At 31.5% G+C, this 22,928-nt stretch overlaps 1 protein-coding gene across 1 annotated transcript; it reads right to left on the bottom strand.

Moving 5' to 3' along the window:
- Positions 1 to 16,207: 16,207 nt before the first annotated feature.
- Positions 16,208 to 20,062, bottom strand: LOC132738550 (heavy metal-binding protein HIP-like). Its single transcript, XM_060726056.1, has 2 exons — positions 19,686 to 20,062; positions 16,208 to 17,530 (listed from the first exon to the last, which is right to left on the bottom strand). Exons 1-2 carry the CDS (start codon positions 19,999 to 20,001, stop codon positions 17,106 to 17,108), a joined length of 741 nt encoding a protein of 246 aa, XP_060582039.1. The 5' UTR covers positions 20,002 to 20,062; the 3' UTR covers positions 16,208 to 17,105.
- Positions 20,063 to 22,928: the final 2,866 nt, after the last annotated feature.

Here is a 22,928-nt window from a genome sequence, read left to right as displayed (position 1 = left end):
CAGGGGCATATTTAGACAAAAACTTGACGAATTCCATAGCAATTCGATTTGGGGAAAAAATGTTGCTCTTGGGCTGCTTTCTGAACAACGGGACCAACGGAAAGTATATCTTTTTGGTATTTAAGAAAAATAAATTTGAAAAGTTTTATAGTCTTAGGGATTGGTAAATCACTGTTAAGGGACGTTTTACACCGGGGAAGGGAGGGGATGGGGTGAGAAGTATTCTAATAAGCTGCCAGTTAAACTTTTTTTATTGATTAATTTTTACAAATTCTTCGATAAGTCAAATAAGCCACGTTACACTGTCAACGCAACTGAAAATGTTTCAAAATTACAGAGAGAGAAAAACAATCTATCAAAAGTTTATGAACAAGAACATGTTTTTGCAAGAACATATGTGAAAATGTTAATGATTTTATGTCTTTGTTTTTTTTTTTAGAAATTGTGTACAATAAGACTATCTAATGATTTTCTGACCGCAAATATAAAACTATTTAAACTATTTAAACTATTTAACGGTTTTGATCATCACATTTTATATTAAGTTTACCGAATAAAATTGAATGGTTGTTTTCTGGTAAAAACGCAGATTTAAATTGCCAGAATTCACATTTATTACATTGTTAGACGTTGACTGATATTTCGCTCTACTTCTATCTTTTGTGTCATTATAACAGATGAATTTTTATTATATTATCTTTTCATTATTCGTAGAATATAATGAATATATGTTTCTTAACTTAAATAAACAGAATTATTTCGCAATATTATTATTTCAAAAACATTTTGCGCTATTTGAGGGGAACTTTAAGAATAGTGTTGTTATACTGTTAATTATGTGATAATGTATGATATACTGTTGTTATAATTTTGGGGTCCTTCGGCATCATTGAGTTCAGCGCTTTTAAGTGTTGAGAATCGAGAACCACTCAAGCCGGTGCTAGAGGTGTGAGGGATGTTTTCTTTCACTTTCACTTTTTCATTATCCCTCATGTACAAACTCAATCAAACCGAGTCTGCAATTTTCATGTAATTTTTGATGTTTTAATGCTTCCGAGCGATCACTTTTTTCCAGATATTCATTGTGACCCAAATCTTAATAAACATAATAGTTGAATTTCTTAAATAGATCAACTTAAACATTTAAAGCACTAAAAACGGAAAATATGCAGAGGATAATATAGAAATTTATTTTAAACTGATAAATAAATATTAAGAACTAATATAAATTATAATGCATATTTCTCACTCTCTAAATTTTCACTGTTAATTTATTTTTCACTGCAGTGAAACATATTTTTTTCGTATTTTCACTGGTTGCCGAACTACTTTCTTCTAAATTCCGCAGGGGGGAATTTTTTCGAATCATAAGGTCAAAAAATATATATTATTCACATAAAATTGATCTTTAAAGAAATAGATAGAGGACTTTGTTTATACATATAATGATATGAAAATTGTCATATGTCACTCATGGTTACTGCCACTCGTAAACTTTTTTATTTTCGTACCACTCGATAAAAATGAATTCGGTATTTATAAAGAAAAAACCCTGAGTATTCTCTATATATACTCAGAATAACACAAAACATTTATTTTGTTCTTCTAACCTATTCTGATTTAATCTTAAACGCTTGTCATTTTTGTGTCAATTTTCACAATTCAAAAATTAATTAACTTTGACAAAATAAGAACATTTCAGTAAGCATAGGCTTTACACCTCTTAAAAAAGTTTAATTTACAATCTCTTTCTTCCTTTTTAGCTTTATGAAACGTTTATTTAAATTTAATTATTCAATGTTATTATTTATCTCATCTAACCAGTATCAACTTAAAGTGGTTTTCGATTACTTTAATTTGGGGGGAATACCTTTACAATGCAATGTAATAAGCAGTTTAGATTTCATCTATAATTTAAATACTGGAAACAATAAGGCTTCTCGTTTTGTGTTTTTAAAGACAGTTTCAGATGTTAGTTGTGTTAGTGTAAGAGTATTTGAGTGAGTTGTGTGAGTGTACAAGTGTGGCAAGGATAATCATATGACACAGTATAAAGTGGAGAAACATCTCTGTACGCAAAATGAATTTCTTTAATCAAAATTAATGCCCGTAACGAAAAATTGAATATAACACGTTCATCACAGAAAAAAATGAAATAACGTGTTTCCACATTTTTCTTAAATTGATTAAATATAATCAAAGAGTAATGCCTTTTACTAGAAATTGAATTTAAATAAACACCCGTTTTCTGTTATTGTTTGTATGATTCAATATTTCTATATACATGATTTGTATGGTATGTTGATAAAAGATATTTGTACACGTCTATTTCAGACTTTGCATTTTCATTTAATAACATCAAAACTAATAAGGCTTCAAACTAATATAAACTTAGCTGAAATTAATTTCATATGGTTTAAGATATTAGCCATGTTTAATGTAAAAGAAAAATATAAAGTACTTGTGTTTCATTTTTCAATTGTAGAAAGAACGTATAACACAGTTTTGAGACTGTGATCCAGCAAACACAAACTGATACAAGTTTTTAAACATTAAAATATTTTTATAATTTATAGGCTTACATACTGTAAGGAAATCAGACAGTCCATACTTACTCCCCTGTGAATGTTTTTTGATGACCTATGAAAAACGATTGATTGAGGTCTGTTGACCATTAAGCATTTAATATGTTTGCTTTGGTTACTGATCTTCAGTAGATGTTTGGTAAACACGAAGCAATGTTAATTGTTTTTTGTTGTTTTTCGTACTTTGTAATAAGCCATACATACACAAAATAGTGACTTTCCTTCTTTCATCATTGAAGCAGGAATATTTTTCTATTCAGTTTGACTTAATTTGGGAAGCAGCGGTAACAATACTTTCATGGTATTGATAACGTAACAACTGATATTCAAAAGTTAAATATGTGGTTCATGAGTGAAATATAAACAAATCTTGGTGTTCACGAGTGAAGTATGAATGCAAGCTAGTGTTCAAGAAAATAACTATTGATAGCGGCTTGTTTTCACGCGCGTGAATAAAATATGAAAAATACATGTATCGATAACTTTTGGCGTTCACGGGGCGAAATTGAAATTGTAGCTGGTTCCGTGGGAAAAATATGATAAGAACTGGTGTTGAATAAGCAATTGGTGTTTAAAAACGTGAAATATAATTCTATTTTACTCCCAAGTGAAAATACGAGTATAATTATATTGCAAGTAATAAATTTAATAGACTTTTCTTTTTTTTACATATATATATAATCATATTACAAAGGACAATATATAAAATTGTTTATTACTTTTAGACATAAACTTTCACATATGTGGATGTGTTTTGCAATTATCTTTAATATTTATTTTTACTTGTAATAGAGTGTAGAATTGGTAAAATTTCATTTGTTTATGATTGACAAAATTTTGCGCATAATTCGTCTACTTTTTTTAAAATTACATGTAGTCATCATTTCACAGTGTAGTAAATGTAAACAAAATCATTATTCTAATTAATATTTCAAGGACATATCTGAATGAAACATTGTTATCCAAAGAAAATAGAATACTAACATATTAGCAATTAAAAACACAATAACTAATACAATCCAAAAATTCAGATATAATTAAGTAAAAGTTGTATTTCTTCGTACGTAAACGTCAATTTGAATATACTGAATTATTCTGAATGAATAATAACTCCGGAAAATGATGTCCAGCATTGTGCGTCATAATGATGTAAAATCTGGCCGCTTTCCCGAGCGATATATTACCTTCACCTAAACTTTGTTACCTGACTTCACTGAGACTATTGTAGTTAATTTGAAGCAGGAAACATGACCAACATAGTTGTCCTGGTATATTGCTGCATCCCCTATTAACACCATCAACGACCAATCCATAATCAATACGTTGACCTTTATCTTTACAAAATTGAACAGTAAACAGATAAATGCCTCCAAGTGGAACAGTAAATACTCCGATATCAGAATTGTAACTGTCGCCAGGTTAAGAACTATGTCAGTGAATACAATGGTATTTGCCAGCTACGGGATTGTTATTTTTCACGTTCTTTGCATGAAATGCAATATTTGTGACACAACTTTATCTGAAATAATCGTATACAAGTAAAAATCATACGTCAGTATATCAGTTTTCACAAGAGTCGAGGAGAAAAAGTAAACATTTTGTTTCGATCAAGTTTTCTAGTTGCAACAATAAACTCTCTTGTGTTCTGGTACAGTACTGTCTCGTTATAACTACAAAACATCTCGTAAATAAAAGAACATTATTTTAAAGTAACGAAATATATTTATCACGTTATCATGAAAATAATGCATGATAAAATTTAGTACTACATAACTTCAAATATAGGCGCAAAAGCAAGATTTTTACCAAAGTATGCCACACATGGGGTAATGCAAATTCCAAAGGCGGTTTATCTTGATATACAAGAAAATATTATGACTGCGTTATGGGTAAATCTCGTTGTTTCTATTAGAATGTCGTAGTTTACTATAGAATTAGCACGTAAACGCGAGATATTTAAGGAAGCTCTCTTATGTGATTTATAAATAAAGTATCATCTGTGGATGTTTCTAAATTCAAAATTTTATTATGTTAACTGTTGAATTCTGCTTAAGCCGGTGGTAAGGGGTGTGGAAGGTAAATTGCACTTTCAAATACCATTCATGAACATGCTCATCAAGTCGAACTTCCTCTTACATTGTCAATTTTGCCGTTTTGGGCGTTTCATTTGGGTATGTTTATTTCTTATATGTTATGCAGTCATAAATATTAATCATGATATTACTAAACCTATGTATTCTACCAGCAACAAAAGGGACAGCCAGCAATAGGTGAGTTAAACTGAATCAAAGAATTAACACGGGTTTTTAATTATTTATATGATGCGCGATGAATTAAACATTTCAAAGCTGGGACAAACGACCCAACGACAAGTATCAACTGTCACCATAAAGACAAAATATACGTTGCGTTGAAGAACACAATTAAAAATATAGACATCTAGAAAAAAAATTGTGAGTCACACTAAACATTAGAGATGCATCAGAACTTTGGATGTGGTACTTATACCATTATTTGTCGATTTGTGCAGTACCAGTATCAACATTTGCCAGCATGCGCAGTACCATTACAAGTATTTGCCAACTTGTGCATTACCAGTTCCAGTACTAGATTTCGATGCAGTACCAGTACTTTTACATTGGAAGTCATTTAGTTCCAATGCCAGTACTCATTCATTTACCATGCTTTACGTATAGAAACATTGTCAAAGAAAATAAATAACGGAGTAACGGTATAACATCAACAAGGTACATGTTGTTCTTTTTTTCTAAAACCATTTGCCTGTTTATTTTTTTTCTCTTCATGTCTGGTTGGTTTTTATAACGAACTGGTAGCATGATGGAGCCTTTCAATCATTCAATCAACACCGCCATGGATTTGTGCAAATTTTAATTGCATTGCACCAATGCAATTTAATATGTTCTGATACATGTAGAATAATTGGTTTACTTTGTCTGGCAAATACTCAGTAACCAATGACCAAAGTTCATCATTACATTATGTACTTTGATTTTCAATTATGCAGTGAGTGTTTCTTTTTAAAGAAACAAAGTTTTGTTTACCTTATTCCCTCATGATTCGTTATTGATAATTAAAACAGTTTATCTGTCTTTCACGAGTATGATAATCGATGCATATTTAAATAAGATCGCTGATGCAATGCACTTTGTCACACAATCAAAATATATATTCAATATTCTTGCTGTATTCATTTCTTTTTTAATCGAAGTTCTTCAGGCAAGAATTGGTGACACTGAAAGTTTAAAGTGACATAATGCTCATTCTTTCATTGTCAAGTTGAGCTGAATTCATTATATATTTCATAAGATTGACTGTTATAATGGTGATTGACCAACAATGAATATTGGAAAATGCTTAGGATAAAATAATAATTTGCATACATTATAAAAGGACTGCTTCACTAAATAATGATTAATAATAATAAATCGAACTTAACAGGTAACTTTCCATGGATTTTGTTTTAGAAATTTCATTGGGCCATATGGTTTATCAATAGTTCATGCAAAGTGAATTATAATATTAAGAAAAATCATGACAAATGTAAACTTATTTTGATTTTAACCTGTTTACTCACTATATACCCTTAGATGGGCATAACGTAACTTTAAATAAAGTACATTTTTGTAAAACAAATATTATAAGGTAAAACAAGACAGATTACATTCCAGGTTGGTCATTCCTTGCATATCCTTGTAAAGCTCTATTTTTTCTTTAATATTAAAACTAATTATTCTTTAAACTAATTAAAGCATACTTAATAAGAAAGATTACCTTTAAGGTCTTGTACTGCTTGCATATTTTTGTCTAACTCGCTCTTTGCTTTCTCTTGCAAAGTAATAAGGTTTGCCTCACTGCTTTCTTGCATTGTCTCTATTTCTCCTTTCCATGTGACTGTATCTTCCTTGAGCTCAGCTAATGCACCGGTTACTCTAGCTTCTATGTCATCTATTTGTTTCTTCATATTTTCAACAAACATTTCTGTCCTGATCATCTTTTCTAGCAATTTTTCCTCATAGTGAAATTTAGAGCAGTGTGGCTCCGAGGAGCATGCAACAATCACTATTAGTATTATTAAATATGTTTGCATGATGGCAACTGAATCGACTTGCTTCTTATTACAGTATTTTATGCATTAAAACATTTTGATTTGAACACGGATTTAGATTGAAATATTTGGCGATGTTTGTGGTTTGGTGTGTTTGCCAGTTTACTTTAAGATCTTGTTTTTAATAAAAATGTCAATATTGAAACACAGGGAGGGGGTTAGTGTTGCTTTCATTTATTCTACGGCAGAATAAATTGTTATCAATTCATATATCAATATTGTTTGTACAAACAAGATCATTTATTTTAACATAGACATTTTTATCAATTTCAACAGGATAATGCTACAAAGGATAATATATCTACAATTAATCTTTAGGTTTGTGCCACTTTGTACCTGTTGAAAATGAAATGAATTGCTTTGATATGGCAAGGAGCATTACTGCAATGTCAGAATTCATGATGTATTGATCAACTGGAGGATAAGTTTAAGACGCTACAATAAAGTAGATTAAATTTAATTGAAAACAAGCTAGATATGGGTCATTTAGAAGCAATTCATTTTCTTTTTTTTTTAATTAAATAGATTTGCATGACATTATAAATATACGAATAAAAATGTATGTTTTAAAATGTTAAGTAACATACGGCCTACTCTGATAAAAATATACATGTGTGCGACAGAAATTTAAACACACTAACGTTGCTTTAGTTATAGTCAGTAACAGTAATAGTCCACAAACGTAAATAATATGAAATATTCCATTGACCATTTTAACTTGTGTGCAATATATCTATATATTTTGTAACGATAGTAATTCCATGACCAAAACATTCGAACATGACCATAAAATGAATTACGGGGTACATTGTTTTATTTTAATGAGGATGATGAATTTCTAGAGCGTGTATGAAATGTAATGTGACCGGCATCCGAAATTTTCGAGGCTGGTATAAAATATAAAAAAACGTGTAACTCCGCGTGCAATCAATGTTAATTCATTCAATGATTATCATTAAAAGTCTGCCTCTTTAAAAGATCAAAAGGAAGCAGTGTTTCCTCAAAATTGGAACTTAAACTGCATGCTTTAATTCAAAGTGGGTTGTACGAAATATGAGTTCAATTGCTTCGTCTCAATAAGGTGCACGTTTACAAACAAAATCATGAATATTACTTTTGTGTAATAAGGTTTAGATATAGAAACTTGACTGAATCGTGTGTTGCAAAGAGTATCCTGTAAACTGACCTAACGTTGTAACTTATCAATATAAGACAAATAGTCCATGTGCTAGAATAACAAATGTACATCGAAACATTTACATATTTCATTTTCTTGTCGTCACTGTTGTTCAGTGACGTCTAGTAGGGTTGATCAGTTTTATTGCAGAACATCATATTTTTAATACATGTCACAAAATCGTGTATCGGACTTTTTTGGTCTCCACCTTTGCTTTAGCCCGTGTCACCTTTAAATATATTGGCACTTGCGGATTGGTGGCATTCCGCCTTTAACTTATATAAATCTCTCTGGTTTATTTATAACTTTTGCTCTCTTTAAGGAAAACGGGTCAGTATTTCTACAAGTCGGCAATTTAAATAACTATGGTGGCTTATTTGTCGCATTCGTGTTTTCGCCCCGCGATCCTGTCAAGCGAAAAGTACCGCCATACTACTTGTTAATTCTCGACATTTCGTTTGGCGGTGTCGCACGGCGAAAACATGCAAATCAGGGGGCGAAGTTTTGTAATTAAACTTTGCCCCGCGCCTTTGCTTATTAGCGTGTTTTCGCTCCCCAATTCTGCCGTTTTATTCCACGATCCCGCGTGGCGAAGCTTTATTTATTAAACTTGGTCCCGCACCCTCGCTAATAAGCATGTTATCGCTCGTCGACCCCGCCGTTTTAACTTGTAAATAATCAATTTTTTGCGTGGCGGGGTCTCGGGGCAAAAACATAAATGGTACAAATCAGCCACCATACGTTACAAACGGCACAGAAAATTTAGCTGAATTATAAAGAAATTTTGGTGGCTGATTTGAAACACTTTTGTGCGACGAGTTGTCCATAGCGACAGCAAGAGAAAGCATCAAACAGCGCGTTGTCGGACTTTCGTCTTGTCGCCATGTCGCTAACGATGCACGCCAAATGGCGCATTGTCGAGCGGCGTGATGTTGCAATGTCACACTGTCGTTCGGCTCAAATAGAAGGATTGACTATTTGTATATGTATAAGCAAAGCGACAGGGCAACATCGCGACAACGTGCCGCATGACAACGCGCCGTTTGGCGTGCTATCAATAGCGGTTTACTGAAATATATAATGTTTATGGACTGTTATGGTATGGTATGTATCAGGTAGAAAAAGGAGGAGGGCTGATCAATCTTAAAACAACAGGCACTTGTTTGGTAAATGCGGGTTTTTTTTTTTTTTTTTTTGCTTTTATTAATTTCAAATGAAACAAAACCTGTAAAGCCTGTTCATCCCGTGCGCAGTAATGTGCCTAGGGTGATATCTATATGAAATAGTCCCAAATGTAGGAGTCTAATGAAAGAGAGACTTTAATATTCGAAAATGTCTATTTGATTCAATGGTTTTCAGTTTAAGATCTCAAACAAGTAAGCGGTAAACATATTCCTCTCTCTCTTAATTTTATTTTAATATGTATTGATTAAGTGGGACTGATAAGGCTAGATTTAACAGAAATCAATGTAAAGACGTGATCAAATTCATTATTTAACGACTAAGACTGACCATACAGCATTAACTTGGTCATCAAGATGAACCCCCGGATATGTCGTGGTAGACAGTAAATATGTCTTACATTTTTAACGTTCCTGACTGGAGGATTGATGATAACTGTTGGCCACTATCTGTGTAAACTTTACTTGTATACTGCTTATCTTCTCTCGCAGTTTTACTAACACGGCTTTTATAAATTTTGATTTATTACACCTTGTAACAAACCATACATACACAAAAAGTACTGCCCCTTTTCACAATGGAACCAGGACTTTATTTCTTATGTTTTGTTACAAATTAAAAGAAATTAGATTAAGTAGAAAAGGGAGCAGCAGAAACAATATTTTCTTAAGTATTGAAAAGTAACAACTGGGGCTCATGAGTGGCATATAATTAACTACTGATGTTTAAGATTACAACTGGTACTTCGTAGTTAAATATGAATAATAACTGAAATACATGTATAATTTGATCTTAGAGGTACAGACTACAGAGGTTTTCTTTGTTTTACTTACATATATTTGATCAAAATAATTTAAAAAGATTTGAAAATTATTAAAACATTTATTAAATAAATTAGACTAATCAAATGTTTGTGTGTTAGAAATATCTTTTTCACATGTTATATACATGTATTTTCAATGAAATGTAGACGGTCAGTTGATAATGCTACAAAGGACAATATGTCTACAATGAATCTAGAGGTTTGGGCCACTTTGTACCTGTTGAAAACGAAATTAATTGCTTTGATATGGCAAAGAGCATTACAGCAATGTCCCATAAAATAAAAGGTACTTACGGAGTCATGGTATATTGATCAACTGGAGGGTATGTTTAAGATGCTAAAAAAAGTAGACTAAATTTAATTGAAAACAATCTGGATAAAGGTCATCTAGAGGCAATTTATTTTCTTTTATTTAATTGAATATATTTGCATGACATTATGATTAAGCGAATAAAAAATATATGTTTAAAAATGTTAAGCAACATACCGCCTACTCTGATAAAGATTTAATAATTGTAAACAAACTTACTTTATAATATTGCTTTAGTTGTGATCAGTAACAGTAATAGTCCATAAAACGTAAATATTATGAAATATTTCATTGATCATTTTAACTTTTTTATCATTTTTTATTATTTATGCTCTGGGGAGCTGTAGTAACACAGTAAAGCCCGTTACAGTGTGTTTCATGAAAGAAACCTTTTTAAGAAATAACACGTCTTTTTAGGAAACGTATAAAACTCCAATAGCATATCTTTCAAAATTTATATGGTAATTTAAACGTTCTTAGGTAAATATTTAAAATATTCCAACATTTGTCTACATTAATGTACAATATATCTATATATTTTGTGACGATAGTAATTCGATGACCAAAACATTCGAAAATGACCATGAATTGAATTACGGAGTACATTTGTCATTGTAAGGAGGATGACAAATTTCTATAGCGAGCATGAAATGTAATGTGGCAGGTTTCATCCGAAATTTTCAAAGAAGGTATAAAATATTAAAACCGTGTTACTCCGGGTGTAATCAATGTGAATTCATTCAATGAGAATCATATTTAAAATTCTGCCTCTTGAAAAGATCAAGGGCAAGCAGCGTTTCCTTGGCTCAAAATTAGAACTTAAACTGCAAGCTGTATGAAATATGAGTTCAATTGCGTCGTCTTAATAAGGTACATGTTTACGAACAAAATCGTGAATATCAACTGTTTGTAATAAGATTAAAATCTAGAAACTTGAATGAATCGTGTGTTGCAAAAAGCATCCTGTAAAGTTATTCAAAGTGTTAACTTATCAATATAAGATAAGTAGTCCATGTGCCAGAGTGACGAAAGTTCGTCGAAACATTAACATATTTCATTTTCTTGTCGTCCTTGTCGTTCAGCGACGCCCAGTGGGGTTGATCAGTTTTACTTGCAGAACATCATAACTTTAATACATGTCACACAATCAAGTATTGGACACTTTTACTCTTGACCTTTGCCTTAGCTCGGGTCACATTTAAAGAATATTGACACTTCCGGATTGGCGGCATTCCGCCTTAAACTTATACAAATCTCTCTAGATTGTGAAGCTTTATTTATTAAACTTTGCCACGCGCCCTCGCTAATAAGCATGTTTTCGCTCCGCGACCCCAGCGTTTTAAATTGTAAGTTGTTCTCAAACATTCGCTTGGTGGGGTCTCGGGGCGAAAACATGAATGGCACAAATTAGCCACCATACGTAACAAACGGCACAGAAAATTTGGCTGAATTATAAAGAAATTATGGTGGCTGATTTGGAACACTTTTGTTCGACGAGTTGCCGCAAGCGACAGCAAGACAAAGCACCAAACGGGGCGTTGTCGGACTTTCGTCTTGTCGCCCTGTCGCTAACGATGTACGCCACACGGCGCGTTGTCGAGCGGCTTGTTGTCGCGATGTCACATTTTCGTTCGGCTCAAATCGAAGAATTGGCTTTTAGTATATGTATAAGATAAACGACATCGCGTTTGGTGCGCTTTTCTAGCGACAGGAAGACAAGACGAAAACGCGATAATGAGATAGGTTGTGCTGTCGCTATTGTCAACGCAACGCGCAAAGTGTACCAAATCAACCACCATAAGAAATAGTGTACGAACTTGCAAATATGCCATTCCGCCATATTGAGACACCCAAGGAATTTTGTAACTTTACACGTTTACTTATCAAACTACAAATTTGCTTTTTGTTATAGATATTCCGTGATAAACATAATTGCATTTGAAACAAAAACCTGTTGTATGCTCTGGTAGGCGATACACCCCATATTAACATTGAATTGTTCTATTATCAACCTTTTACCACATGAGGATATTGTGAAAAATGGCCGTTTTCATTGAAATGCCTCCTGTTACAAGTTCAAACTGCTATAAAACTAAGAAAAAAGCTTCAATTCTGATGAAACTTGGCACAAATGTTGACTGAACCATAACCTCTGTAACAGCATGCTAAATCTTAATTTTCCTGTTACAATGACAACCGGGCGACGTCTCAAAACTGCGAGAAATTACTATTTATATTGATTTTTCCATAAAAACTAATTTCAAAGTGCTGTAACTTCTCAATGCATTGAGGTAGAGTAAAAGACTTTTCAGCGTTGGTTACACGTTAACTTTGGATCGACCTGAAGTCATTTTTAGCCTGTAACATGTCCAAATGGACAACCTGCCCCCTTCAAACACCCAAAACAGAAGGGGGTACATCCACCTTCTGGCAACCCCCTGATGTATCATTTTAATATGGGGCCGCGCCGAAAAAAAAAGATCACTTTTTCAACAACATTTCTCAAACGAAAAACAGTATTTGGGGCCTAGTAAGGGCATTAAGGGCCTTTTTTGCACTGTTTGAGGCCTCAAAAAGGGAGGTAACAAAAAGCCGTCAAAACACGTCTATATGAGGGAAAAAAGTTAAAAGTGGTTTTTGGATTTATGACAGAATGGCATATGTAAGCATCTTATTTTACAAACTAAAACTTTTATAAAACACAAACAAAAAATTTCGAAACTTTGCGTAAATTTCTAGCATAAGGAACTCTTCGACTTTTAAGATCAATAGAAGCGTATGGTAAGAATCTAATGTATAAAGTATACTATCACAACTACTTTGGAAATGTTGAATTTTTAGTCATTTTCATATGAATTTTATTTTTCAATGAAAATAACTTTTGATACTTCTAAATTCACATCAACTTAATAAATGTCGAATCTCATGAAAATACATATATTAATATTAACGCGTGTATATGCATCTTCCTATAGTGAAAAATACCTTATTGTCTTCTATATAGTCGTGTTGGAATTACCAAAAACGTCGCATGCTTTCGAGTTATTTATTGCTTTAATTATAGCTATCATGTTATTTTATGACAGTGTCTGCCAGTTTTTCAGTTCATATTCGAGGATGTAGGAGGCGCTTCAATGCTCAATTTAAGGGGTTTCTCCTGCAAGCCGAACAAAAACTCCCGACGGTCAACTTCGGTATATAGGAGACTACAGATACATGAACTGTCAGGTAAGACTATTAGTGATAGTTCTGTACCTATATTCATTATTCATATTATTATTATCATCATCATAATCATCATCATCATTTTACCTATATAATTACCAAATATACTTTAACATAGTTCGTTTGTTTGTTTTGTTGTGTTTTTTTTTCGTGGTTTTTTTCTTGTTTTTTGTTGTTGTTGTTTTATTTTTGTTTGTTTATTTTTCTTTAATGGTTGTTTCAATGTATTGTTGTTAATTTTCGGTACAGGCTTAAGATCTTCTTCTATGTTATGCAAAGATCAGTTCGGATTAGTGAGTGGTCGCCAACAGGTGCCCCTAGGATTCAATCCCAACTTTACCCCAAATGATCCTTTTATGGGAAATCAAGCTGACCAAATAAATAAATAAGTCGAATACCTGATGATTAAATTCTTGTTATTCTAGTTTCATTTAAGTATCAAAATAATAACATTTTATTATATATGTCACTCGTAGTCTTAAGATGGGACCTTTTTCTGATGAAATTGATAAAGCTGTAAAGTATTTAGTGTACATGTATTTGATACATGCAGTGCAACAATTATAAGTTCATTTAATTTCATGTGCATATAGTTTTGTATATCATATAAAATAGAAATAAAATCAAAACAAAACAACATTTAAACAGCTTATTGCAACCAAATCATTTCGTTGATTGACAATTGAATTGTACTGTTAATTCTATTCTTGCAAGTCTAAAGTCGTTAAATGTGTTAATATCATTTTAAACAATTTAAAAGTTTTTTGCTTTTTTACAGGATGTAATTTGCCAGAGGATGCAGTGTCCCCGTGGTACAGTGGTACCCCACACCGAAAATTTGCCCAGAAATATGGCACAATTACAGTAGATACAACAAACCAGTTCAGTTTGTGTAAGTAGTAGTCTTGCTCTCATATTTTTCATCTCCGGGTTACATATAAGTACATTCAACATGAAAAATGTACCCTGTTATGAGTAATACCATTGTAATCAAATTACATGCAATTTATGAGCAATTACAAATTCATTGATTTTAGTTTAAAATTATATTTCAAATCCAGTCGAAAGCAATTAATTTATAGGAATATTTCGTCACGTGCTTTTTTATCCTATAAATTGTTATATATTTATATAGAAAAGAGTAATATTATTACAGATTAATTTTAATCGGCCAAATGTACGTGCATATATGTCCTCGTGACAAGGAAAGTTATATAATTACCATAACATTTTGATGCACACAATTTATAACAGAAATTAAATTTATATCCAATCGCTTAAATATTAATTCATTCTAAAAAATATTTTGAAAAAAAAAAAATATTCCAGTATGAAATTTCTTAGATCGAGCATTACAAGTACTTTTATACTTCTGTCTTTTCCAGCCAACTCAACCAGATGGTACAGCAGCGCCACCAGGGCTTCTCCCGGTATCGTCTTGTTGCTGACGTCATTATGTACATTATTTTATTTTATTATGTGATACCATTGACTTTCGAAATATGTGCTAACTAGACGTGTTCTTTTTGTGTCAAATATCTACAAAGCATTATTTGAGCAATAGATAACGAAAGTACGCCTGAAAAGTGTGGTTGCCAACAACTTTCGGATGACACGTTCCTTTTCACGTCTGCTGCAATGAATGATTCATATTATCATTTGAGATTGGACAATTCATGTGTTTCCCAAAGTCAGAGATGTTAACCTAATAACGAATATGAATCCAAAATGACTGAGTACTGAATATCAATTAACTAATTAAACTGATTTAAAAGATGGATTAAATTAAGCGGTATTTTCCCGGAGTCATATCACATATATACATGTATATACTAGTATTCATATAACTTGGTATTTCATGAAATTATTTGCCCACTTACGTAGTACATTGTAATTGAACCTTTTTGTAAAGAAAAATTCAACAATAACCGATAAATTTCATACATTCACTTATGTGTGTTTGCAGACCTGGGTGAGTGTATGTGATCGAGTAACAGTTCACAAAATATTATTGTAAATTATCAAGTATATTATACCTATTTCAGTTTTGAGTTAATAAGCACCTTTATTTGTAGATTGCATTTCTAATAAGCAATCGCCCTTAAATGAATAGAAAGTATTAATGTGTATAGTGTTTTTTTGACAACCAGTGTTAAATCAAAAAGTGGATGAATATAAAGGAAGCTTTGAGTGAACGGTGTTCGAGTGAGTGAGTGAGTGAGTGAGTGCAAATGTATGGAAGAAAACAAACGGAGAAACATCTTTGTACCATAATAACCTTTCATAATTGATTTCGTTACCAATATTGAGTATTTGACATTCGTGACAGCTATTGCCACAATCATTTTCTAAAATGATTTAATATTTTCATCCTAGAGTGTTTTTTATCTTTTATTTGAAACTGAATTTATTATACATCTATATGTCTGTTATTACTTAAATGATTCATATTTTTATACATAATCTTGTATGGTTTGTTAATAAAAGCTTTTTATACACCTACGTTTTAGACTTTACGTTAACTTTAATAATACATTGACTCAAAAGCCATCCAGCTAACTTAAACTTTACTTAAATTTAACAAGTTAAGTAAATGTATTATATAACTTCCACACATTTTCTTGGACACAATGCATGTACCATACAGTCAAATGCGACCAGTTAAAATAATATGCTTTTGTATTCTAATGGAACGTATATTATAATAGCCTTCTGATCCAGCACAATCTACTTGATACAATGCATTTCTAGTAGATTCATTTTAATCTGACCAAACAAATAATTTTGTAATCAAGCTGAACTTCCGGAAATAATGTTCATGGTAGACTTACGTTTTTCAACCTTCCTATGGAGGATTGATAATTACTGTTGACCACTACCTGTGTTTACTGTTAAATTACTTATACTCCCTTGAAGTTTGATAATCACGGCCAATATTAATTTGGCTTTTTTTCGAACGTTGTAACAAATCATACAAACACACATACCCCTATTCCCTTATGGAATCAGAAATATATTTTTACTGGTTTACAAATTAAAGAAAATAGATAGAAAAAAAGAAGCAGGGGAAACAATATTTTTATGATTTTTGAAAATGTAACAACTGGGGCTCATGAGTGGCATATAATTAACTGCTGTTGTTCAAGATTATAACTTAAGTGTGAAATATGAATAATTACTGGTGCTCATAAGTGAAATACATGTTTAATTGGATCCTACAGGTACGTGCTTATATGTTTTCTATTGTTTTACATACATATTTTTATTAAGATAATTTGATAAGATTTGAAAATTAGTATATCATCTTAACATATGTGTGTTTGCAATATCTTTTTCACATTTTTACATACATTTAATGGAGTGTAGACGGTCTGCTGACATTTCCATTTGTTTATGATTGATGTTCTTATTTCGCTATCAAAATTGTTCGTCCATTGAAACAATTGTTCATTATTTTTTGTGAAAATATACCATAAATATACCATAATTTAAATCATTACAATTAATTACATGTATAATATTTTTAAGTATTATATAAAAATAAGCACTGTTATCCAGCGAAAACAAAATAGAAGACATTTCAGTTAAAACATTAATTAAAACATTCCAAACGGTTAAGTATTATTAAGTCAATGCTATATTTCTTCATATGTATTCGTCAATTTTTACATACTGAATTAATCTGTATGAATAAGAACTCCGGAAAATGATGTCCAATAATTTGTGTCAGTGTGAAATAAAATCTGGCCGCTACTTGTTTGAGATATGACCTTTACCCAAACTTTCTTTCCTGACTGTACTGGGATTGTTGTAGTTAACTTGAAGCAGCAAACACTACTATAGTTGTCTTGATGCCTTGCAATATCCATATAAACACCATCAACCACTAATCCGTAATCAATTCTTTTACTTTGATCAATACATAACTGAACAGTAAACAGATAAATGCCTCCAAGTGGAACTGTAAATACTCCAGTATCAGTATTGTAACTCTCGCCAAGGTTAAGGAGGATGTCAGTGAATACAATGGTTTCGCCATTTGCGGGACTTCCATTTTTAATGTTCTTCGCATGAAAGGCAATATTTGGTGACACAACTTTATCTGAAATAAACATATACAAGTAAAAACACATAAATCAATATAACAGTTTTCACAATAACCGAATAAAGACAGTAAACATATTTTGTCAGTTACAACAAAACACTTTCTTGTGTTTCTGGTATAGTACTATCTCGTAATAACGTAGTTACCAGAAAATTATCTTATACATTGTAGTTTCGTTATCATAAAAAACGATAAAATAAAGTACTTCTTGATTTCAAAATCCAGGCGAGAAACCAAGATTTTTACCAGACTATGCCACAAATAGTGGATAATGCAAATTCTTAAGGAGGTTTATCTACGAGAAAATATCATGACTGCTATCTAGTAAAAACTCGATGTTTCTACTTAGCACGTCGTAGTTACTATAGAATTTTCTCGTGAAAGTGAGATATTTATTTAACTAAGAACGCTCCCTTATGTAATGTATAAATAAAGTCTCATCTGTGGATGTTTTTAATTCAAAATGTTATCATTTCATGTAAACTGCTGAATTCTGCTTAAGCCGATGGTAGGGGACGTGGACAATAACTTGCACTTTAATTTATCATTCATGAACATGCTCATCAAGTCGAACTTCCCCATACAATGTCAATTATGCCGTTTTGGGCGTTCATTCGGGTATGGTTATTTCTATATTTTATGCAGTCATGAATATAAGTAATAATATTACTAAACCTTTGTATGTTAATAATGAATTCTACCAGCAACAAAGAAAATATACGGGTTTTAATTATATATATATATGATGCGCGATGCATTGAACACTTCAAAGCTGGGACAAACGACTCAACGAATAATTTGAGCATTTGTAAATGATAATTATTAGCTGTCACCGTAAAGTCAAAATGTACGTTGAAGAACACAATTAAGAATATATACATCTAGAAAAAATGTGAATCAAACTGAAGATTAGAGATGCATCAGAACTTTGAATGTGGTACTAGTACTAGTATTTGTCAATTTGTGCAGTACCAGTATGAGTATTTGCCAGTATGCGCAGTACCAGTATATGTCATTTTGTGCAGTTCCAGTACCAGTATTTGACAGTATGTGCAGTACCAGTATATGTCATTTTGTGCAGTACAAGTATGAGTATTTGCCAGTATGCGCAGTACCAGTATATGTCATTTTGTGCAGTACCAGTATCAGTATTTGCCAGTATGCGCAGTACCAGTATTTGTCAATTTGTGCAGTACCAGTATCAGTATTTGCCAGTATGCGCAGTACCAGTATTTGTCAATTTGTGCAGTACCAGTACCAGTATTTGACAACTTGATCAGTACTAGTTCCGGTACTTGTTACGATGCAGTACCAGTTTGTTAATTTTGAAAGTCATTAAGTTCCAATACCAGTAATCATTCATTTACCATGATTTTCGTAAAGAAATAATGTCAAAGACTAGAAATAACAGTATTACATTACATATTAAATTTTAAAGCAGTTCTTATCATACATTTATCAACAAGGTACATTTTCTTTTTCTTTTTTTCTAAAAATTATTTGCCGTGTTAAATATTCTTTTCATGTGTTGTTGGTTTTCATGACAAACTGGTAGCGTAACGAAACCTTTCAATCATTCAATCAACACCGCCACGGATTTCTGCAAATTTCGATTGCATTGCACCATTGCAAATTAATATGTTCTGATATATGCAGAATAATAGGTTGACTTTGACTGGCAAACACTCAGCAACCGATGACCATAGATTACCATAATATTTAGTACTTTGATTTCCATTGAAATGCAGTAAGTGTTACTTTTTAAAGATCCAAAGTTTTATGTACCTTATTTCCTTATGGTTCGTTATTGTTCGCTTTGATACAGTTTATCTATCTTACACAAGTATGATAATCGATGCATATTTAAACCGATCGCTGATGCAATGCACTATTTCACACAATAAAAAACATGTACTTTACAATATTTTTGCTGTATTCTTTTTTAATCGAGGTTCTTTACAGGCAAGTTTTTGTGGAAGAACAGTTTACATAATGTGCAGTTTTTGTAAAACAGGTATTATAAGGTAAACAAGACAGATTACATTCCAGGTTATTCGTTGCTTGCATATCTTTATAAAGCTCTTTGTTTTCTTAAACATTGAAAGTAATTATTCTTCAAACTAATTAAAACATATTAAATAAGATAGATTACCTTTAAGGTCTTGCACTGCTTGCATATTTTTGTCTAACTCGCTCTTTGCTTTCTCTTGTAATGTGATAAGGTTTGTCTTACTGCTTTCTTGCATTGTTTCTATTTCACCTTTCCAAGTGGCTGTATCTTCACTTAGCTTGGCTAATGCCCCGGTAATTCTTGTTTCCATGTCATCTATTTGTTTCTTCATGTTTTCAACAAGAATTTCTGTCCTGATCATCTTTTCTAGCATTTTTTCCTCATAGTGAAATTTAGAGCAATGTGGCTCCGAGGAACATGCAACAATCACAGTTATTATTATTAAATATGTTTTCATGATGGTCACGTAAAAAACAACTGTATTAACTTGCTTCTTATAACAGTATTTTATGCATTAGAAATTTTTGATTCGGATACAGTTTTTACGGAATACCGTAAGGGCCATCGTGGTTATACTTTATAGTCATGACGACAATGCGATAGTGTGATGGTGACAGTGCGATATCGCGATGAAGACAGAACGATAATACGACAATGTGATAATGGGATGGCAACAGTGCGATAATATGATTGTGACAATACGATAGTATTATCGCATTGATGCAATTGCGGTATCGTTCTGTCGTCATCGTGATATCGCACTGTCGCATTGTCGTCATCGTACTGTCGCAATGTCGCCCTCTGGATTATATAGCGTTTTATATAATAGAATATGGGAAAATAATTTTACTTTTGTCTTTTTTGTTTCTTTTTCTTTTTTGATTCTGAAAACGTCCGAATAAAACTATAAATTAACAAAAAGAAACATTTTATATCAAAAGAAAGGGGAAATACTGAAAGAGTTATATACAACATATAAGGAAAATGTTATACATTGTCTGAAACATTAAAACTGCATACCTACAGACTAGCCCAAATAATTTAAAACCATAAAACTTTGGAATACTTACTAAGATTGTAAGAATGGTAACAAGATTTTAGATTCAAGTAATAATTGATATCTTATGTGCTATCAATTACTGATATTGTAGTATTTATCACCATATTTCTACTAAGTTACTAAGACAGTAAGGGATATTTATACATATTTTTACCTCTTTTTGGGGGGTAATTTACGTGGATTGTAACTACTTTTTGCAATATGTAAAGAACTGTCTTTGTTCACTTCACAAATTTCAATACTTTCAGGAAATTAAGGATACATGTGGAGGCGTGCTGCTTTAAAAAAATTCGAAAGATTTCAGATAAAAATAATTTTATGTTCATATTTAAAAGATGCAAAAATATTACTTTTTGATAATTACTTTATTACCGCTTAAGCCGTTGCTAGGGGGCGTGCACTTATTCATTATCCATCATGTACAGACTCATTCAAACCGCGTCTGCCATTCTTTTGTAATTTTGCTGTTATTAATGCTTCCGAGGGATCTCTTTGTTTCAAGATTTTTGTCAGTAGTACATAGAGGATATTCAAAGATTTATTTTTATCAAGTGGTATAAAAATAAATATTTCATCAGTTGAGGTATTATTTTATACATTTTTCTCTTTTTGACATTACAATTTGACACACGAAAAAGACACAAGTGAAAATACGGAAAATATGTTTCATTGCAATGAAAAATACGAGTATTTTCGTATTTTACAGTGAAAATACTAAATTAGATATAAAGAGAACATTATGTCTAGACGTAAATTTTTTTAATTTTTTACAATGTTAGTTAATATGATAAAGTCTATATCTTACAAAGCAATTTAACCACTGATGACCAATTAATAATCTTATAGAAATAACTTAAGTGAGTTTATCTGAACATTGTTGATCAGTTAGATTTATTGATGAACTATATTTGGATTTATAGAAAAACCTTATTTATTAGAATTAAAATACGTATTTGCATTTTTTGTATTTTCACTGTAAAAAATTATATTTCATTGCAGTGAAACATATTTTCCGTATTTTTCATTTGTGTCTTGCCAGACTACTTTCTTCTAAATTCGGCCAATATACAAAATTTTAGGATAAGTCTTTCAAATACTAATGCCAAAAAAAGGAAAAATGTATAAAATAATACCGCAACTCATGAAATATTCATTTTTATACCACTCGATAAAAATAAATCCTGTATTTATAGAAGAAAAAACTTGAATATTCTGTATGTACTACTGACCAAGTTATTACTTTTTGCATCTTTTAAATGTCAACATAACATCATTTTCATCTGAAATCTTTCGACTTGTTTTTTAAGTTGAGCACAATGTATAACATTTTCCGTGTATGTTATATTTAACTCTTTAAGAACTTTCCCGATCTTTTTTTATATAAAATGTTTCTTTTTATTATTTTATAATTTTATTTTGACGTTTTCAGTGTAAAAAAAGAAACAAAAAAGAAGAAAGAAATCTATTAACAAAAGTAAAATTATATCCCCATATCCTATCATATAAAACACTATATAATCAAGAGGGCGACAATTATACGATGGCCCTTACGGTATTCCCTAAGTTTTAGACTGAAATATGTAACGATGTTTGTGGTATTTGTGTGTTTATCATTTTACTTTGATTAAGATCTTGTTTAAATAAGGATGTTAACATTGAAACACGTGCAGACAGTGAGTGTTTATGGTTCTCACAGTGTTCATTTATTCTACAGATTTGCAATTTTTACAATCTTAGTAACAAAACAATTACGGGGTTTGTCTTGTCGTTGTCAGGCAAAGCGTACAGGGATTAACTCGTCAACAACCAATTCGGTATTTCGTGTCACTTTGTGTCAGTTTAAAATGCCATTAATTGCTTTGATAGGACAATGGGCATTTAAACATTGTTATGTTACATACCAGATGTTTACAGACTTTTCCAAACTCATGTGAATTATTGTTGAACAAGGTAAAATACTTCAGACGCTAGAATCTTGTAAATTTCATTTAAAAAAATTAATCTTGTTGGAAGATCATTTTGATAAGTAATTCATATTTATTTTAGATTTCACTACAAATTGAATAGTTAGAATATGAAAATCACGAATAAATCAATATTTGTTTGTAAAATGAAAAAAATATAATAAAAAAATAAACGTAAAACCTTTGAGAAACACATTTAGTTTGAGTAAAATATTTTATGTTAAATGATATCAAACAAGGGAGAAGTCTTCACAAACTCAACAATATTTTATACATTACGAGTCAATAGCAAAAGCCAACTTAACCTAAGAAAAATAAAAAAAATGTCGTGTGTTTCAAAACAGCTGACACGAAATATAA

Source organism: Ruditapes philippinarum, unplaced genomic scaffold (assembly GCF_026571515.1).
Source record: "Ruditapes philippinarum isolate M1 unplaced genomic scaffold, ASM2657151v2 ctg3422_1_1_1_1, whole genome shotgun sequence".
Classification (NCBI taxonomy): domain Eukaryota; kingdom Metazoa; phylum Mollusca; class Bivalvia; order Venerida; family Veneridae; genus Ruditapes; species Ruditapes philippinarum.
The sequence above is the reverse complement of the archived record's forward strand: the minus strand, read 5'-3'. Positions and strand labels throughout refer to the sequence as shown.

Coding starts and splice junctions, on each gene's coding strand:
- LOC132738550 (XM_060726056.1), bottom strand. CDS start 20,001: ATGAAAACATATTTAATAATAATAACTGTGATTGTTGCATGTTCCTCG. Junction 17,531..19,685: donor AGCAGTGCAAGACCTTAAAG/GTAATCTATCTT, acceptor TGTTTATTTCAG/ATAAAGTTGTGTCACCAAAT.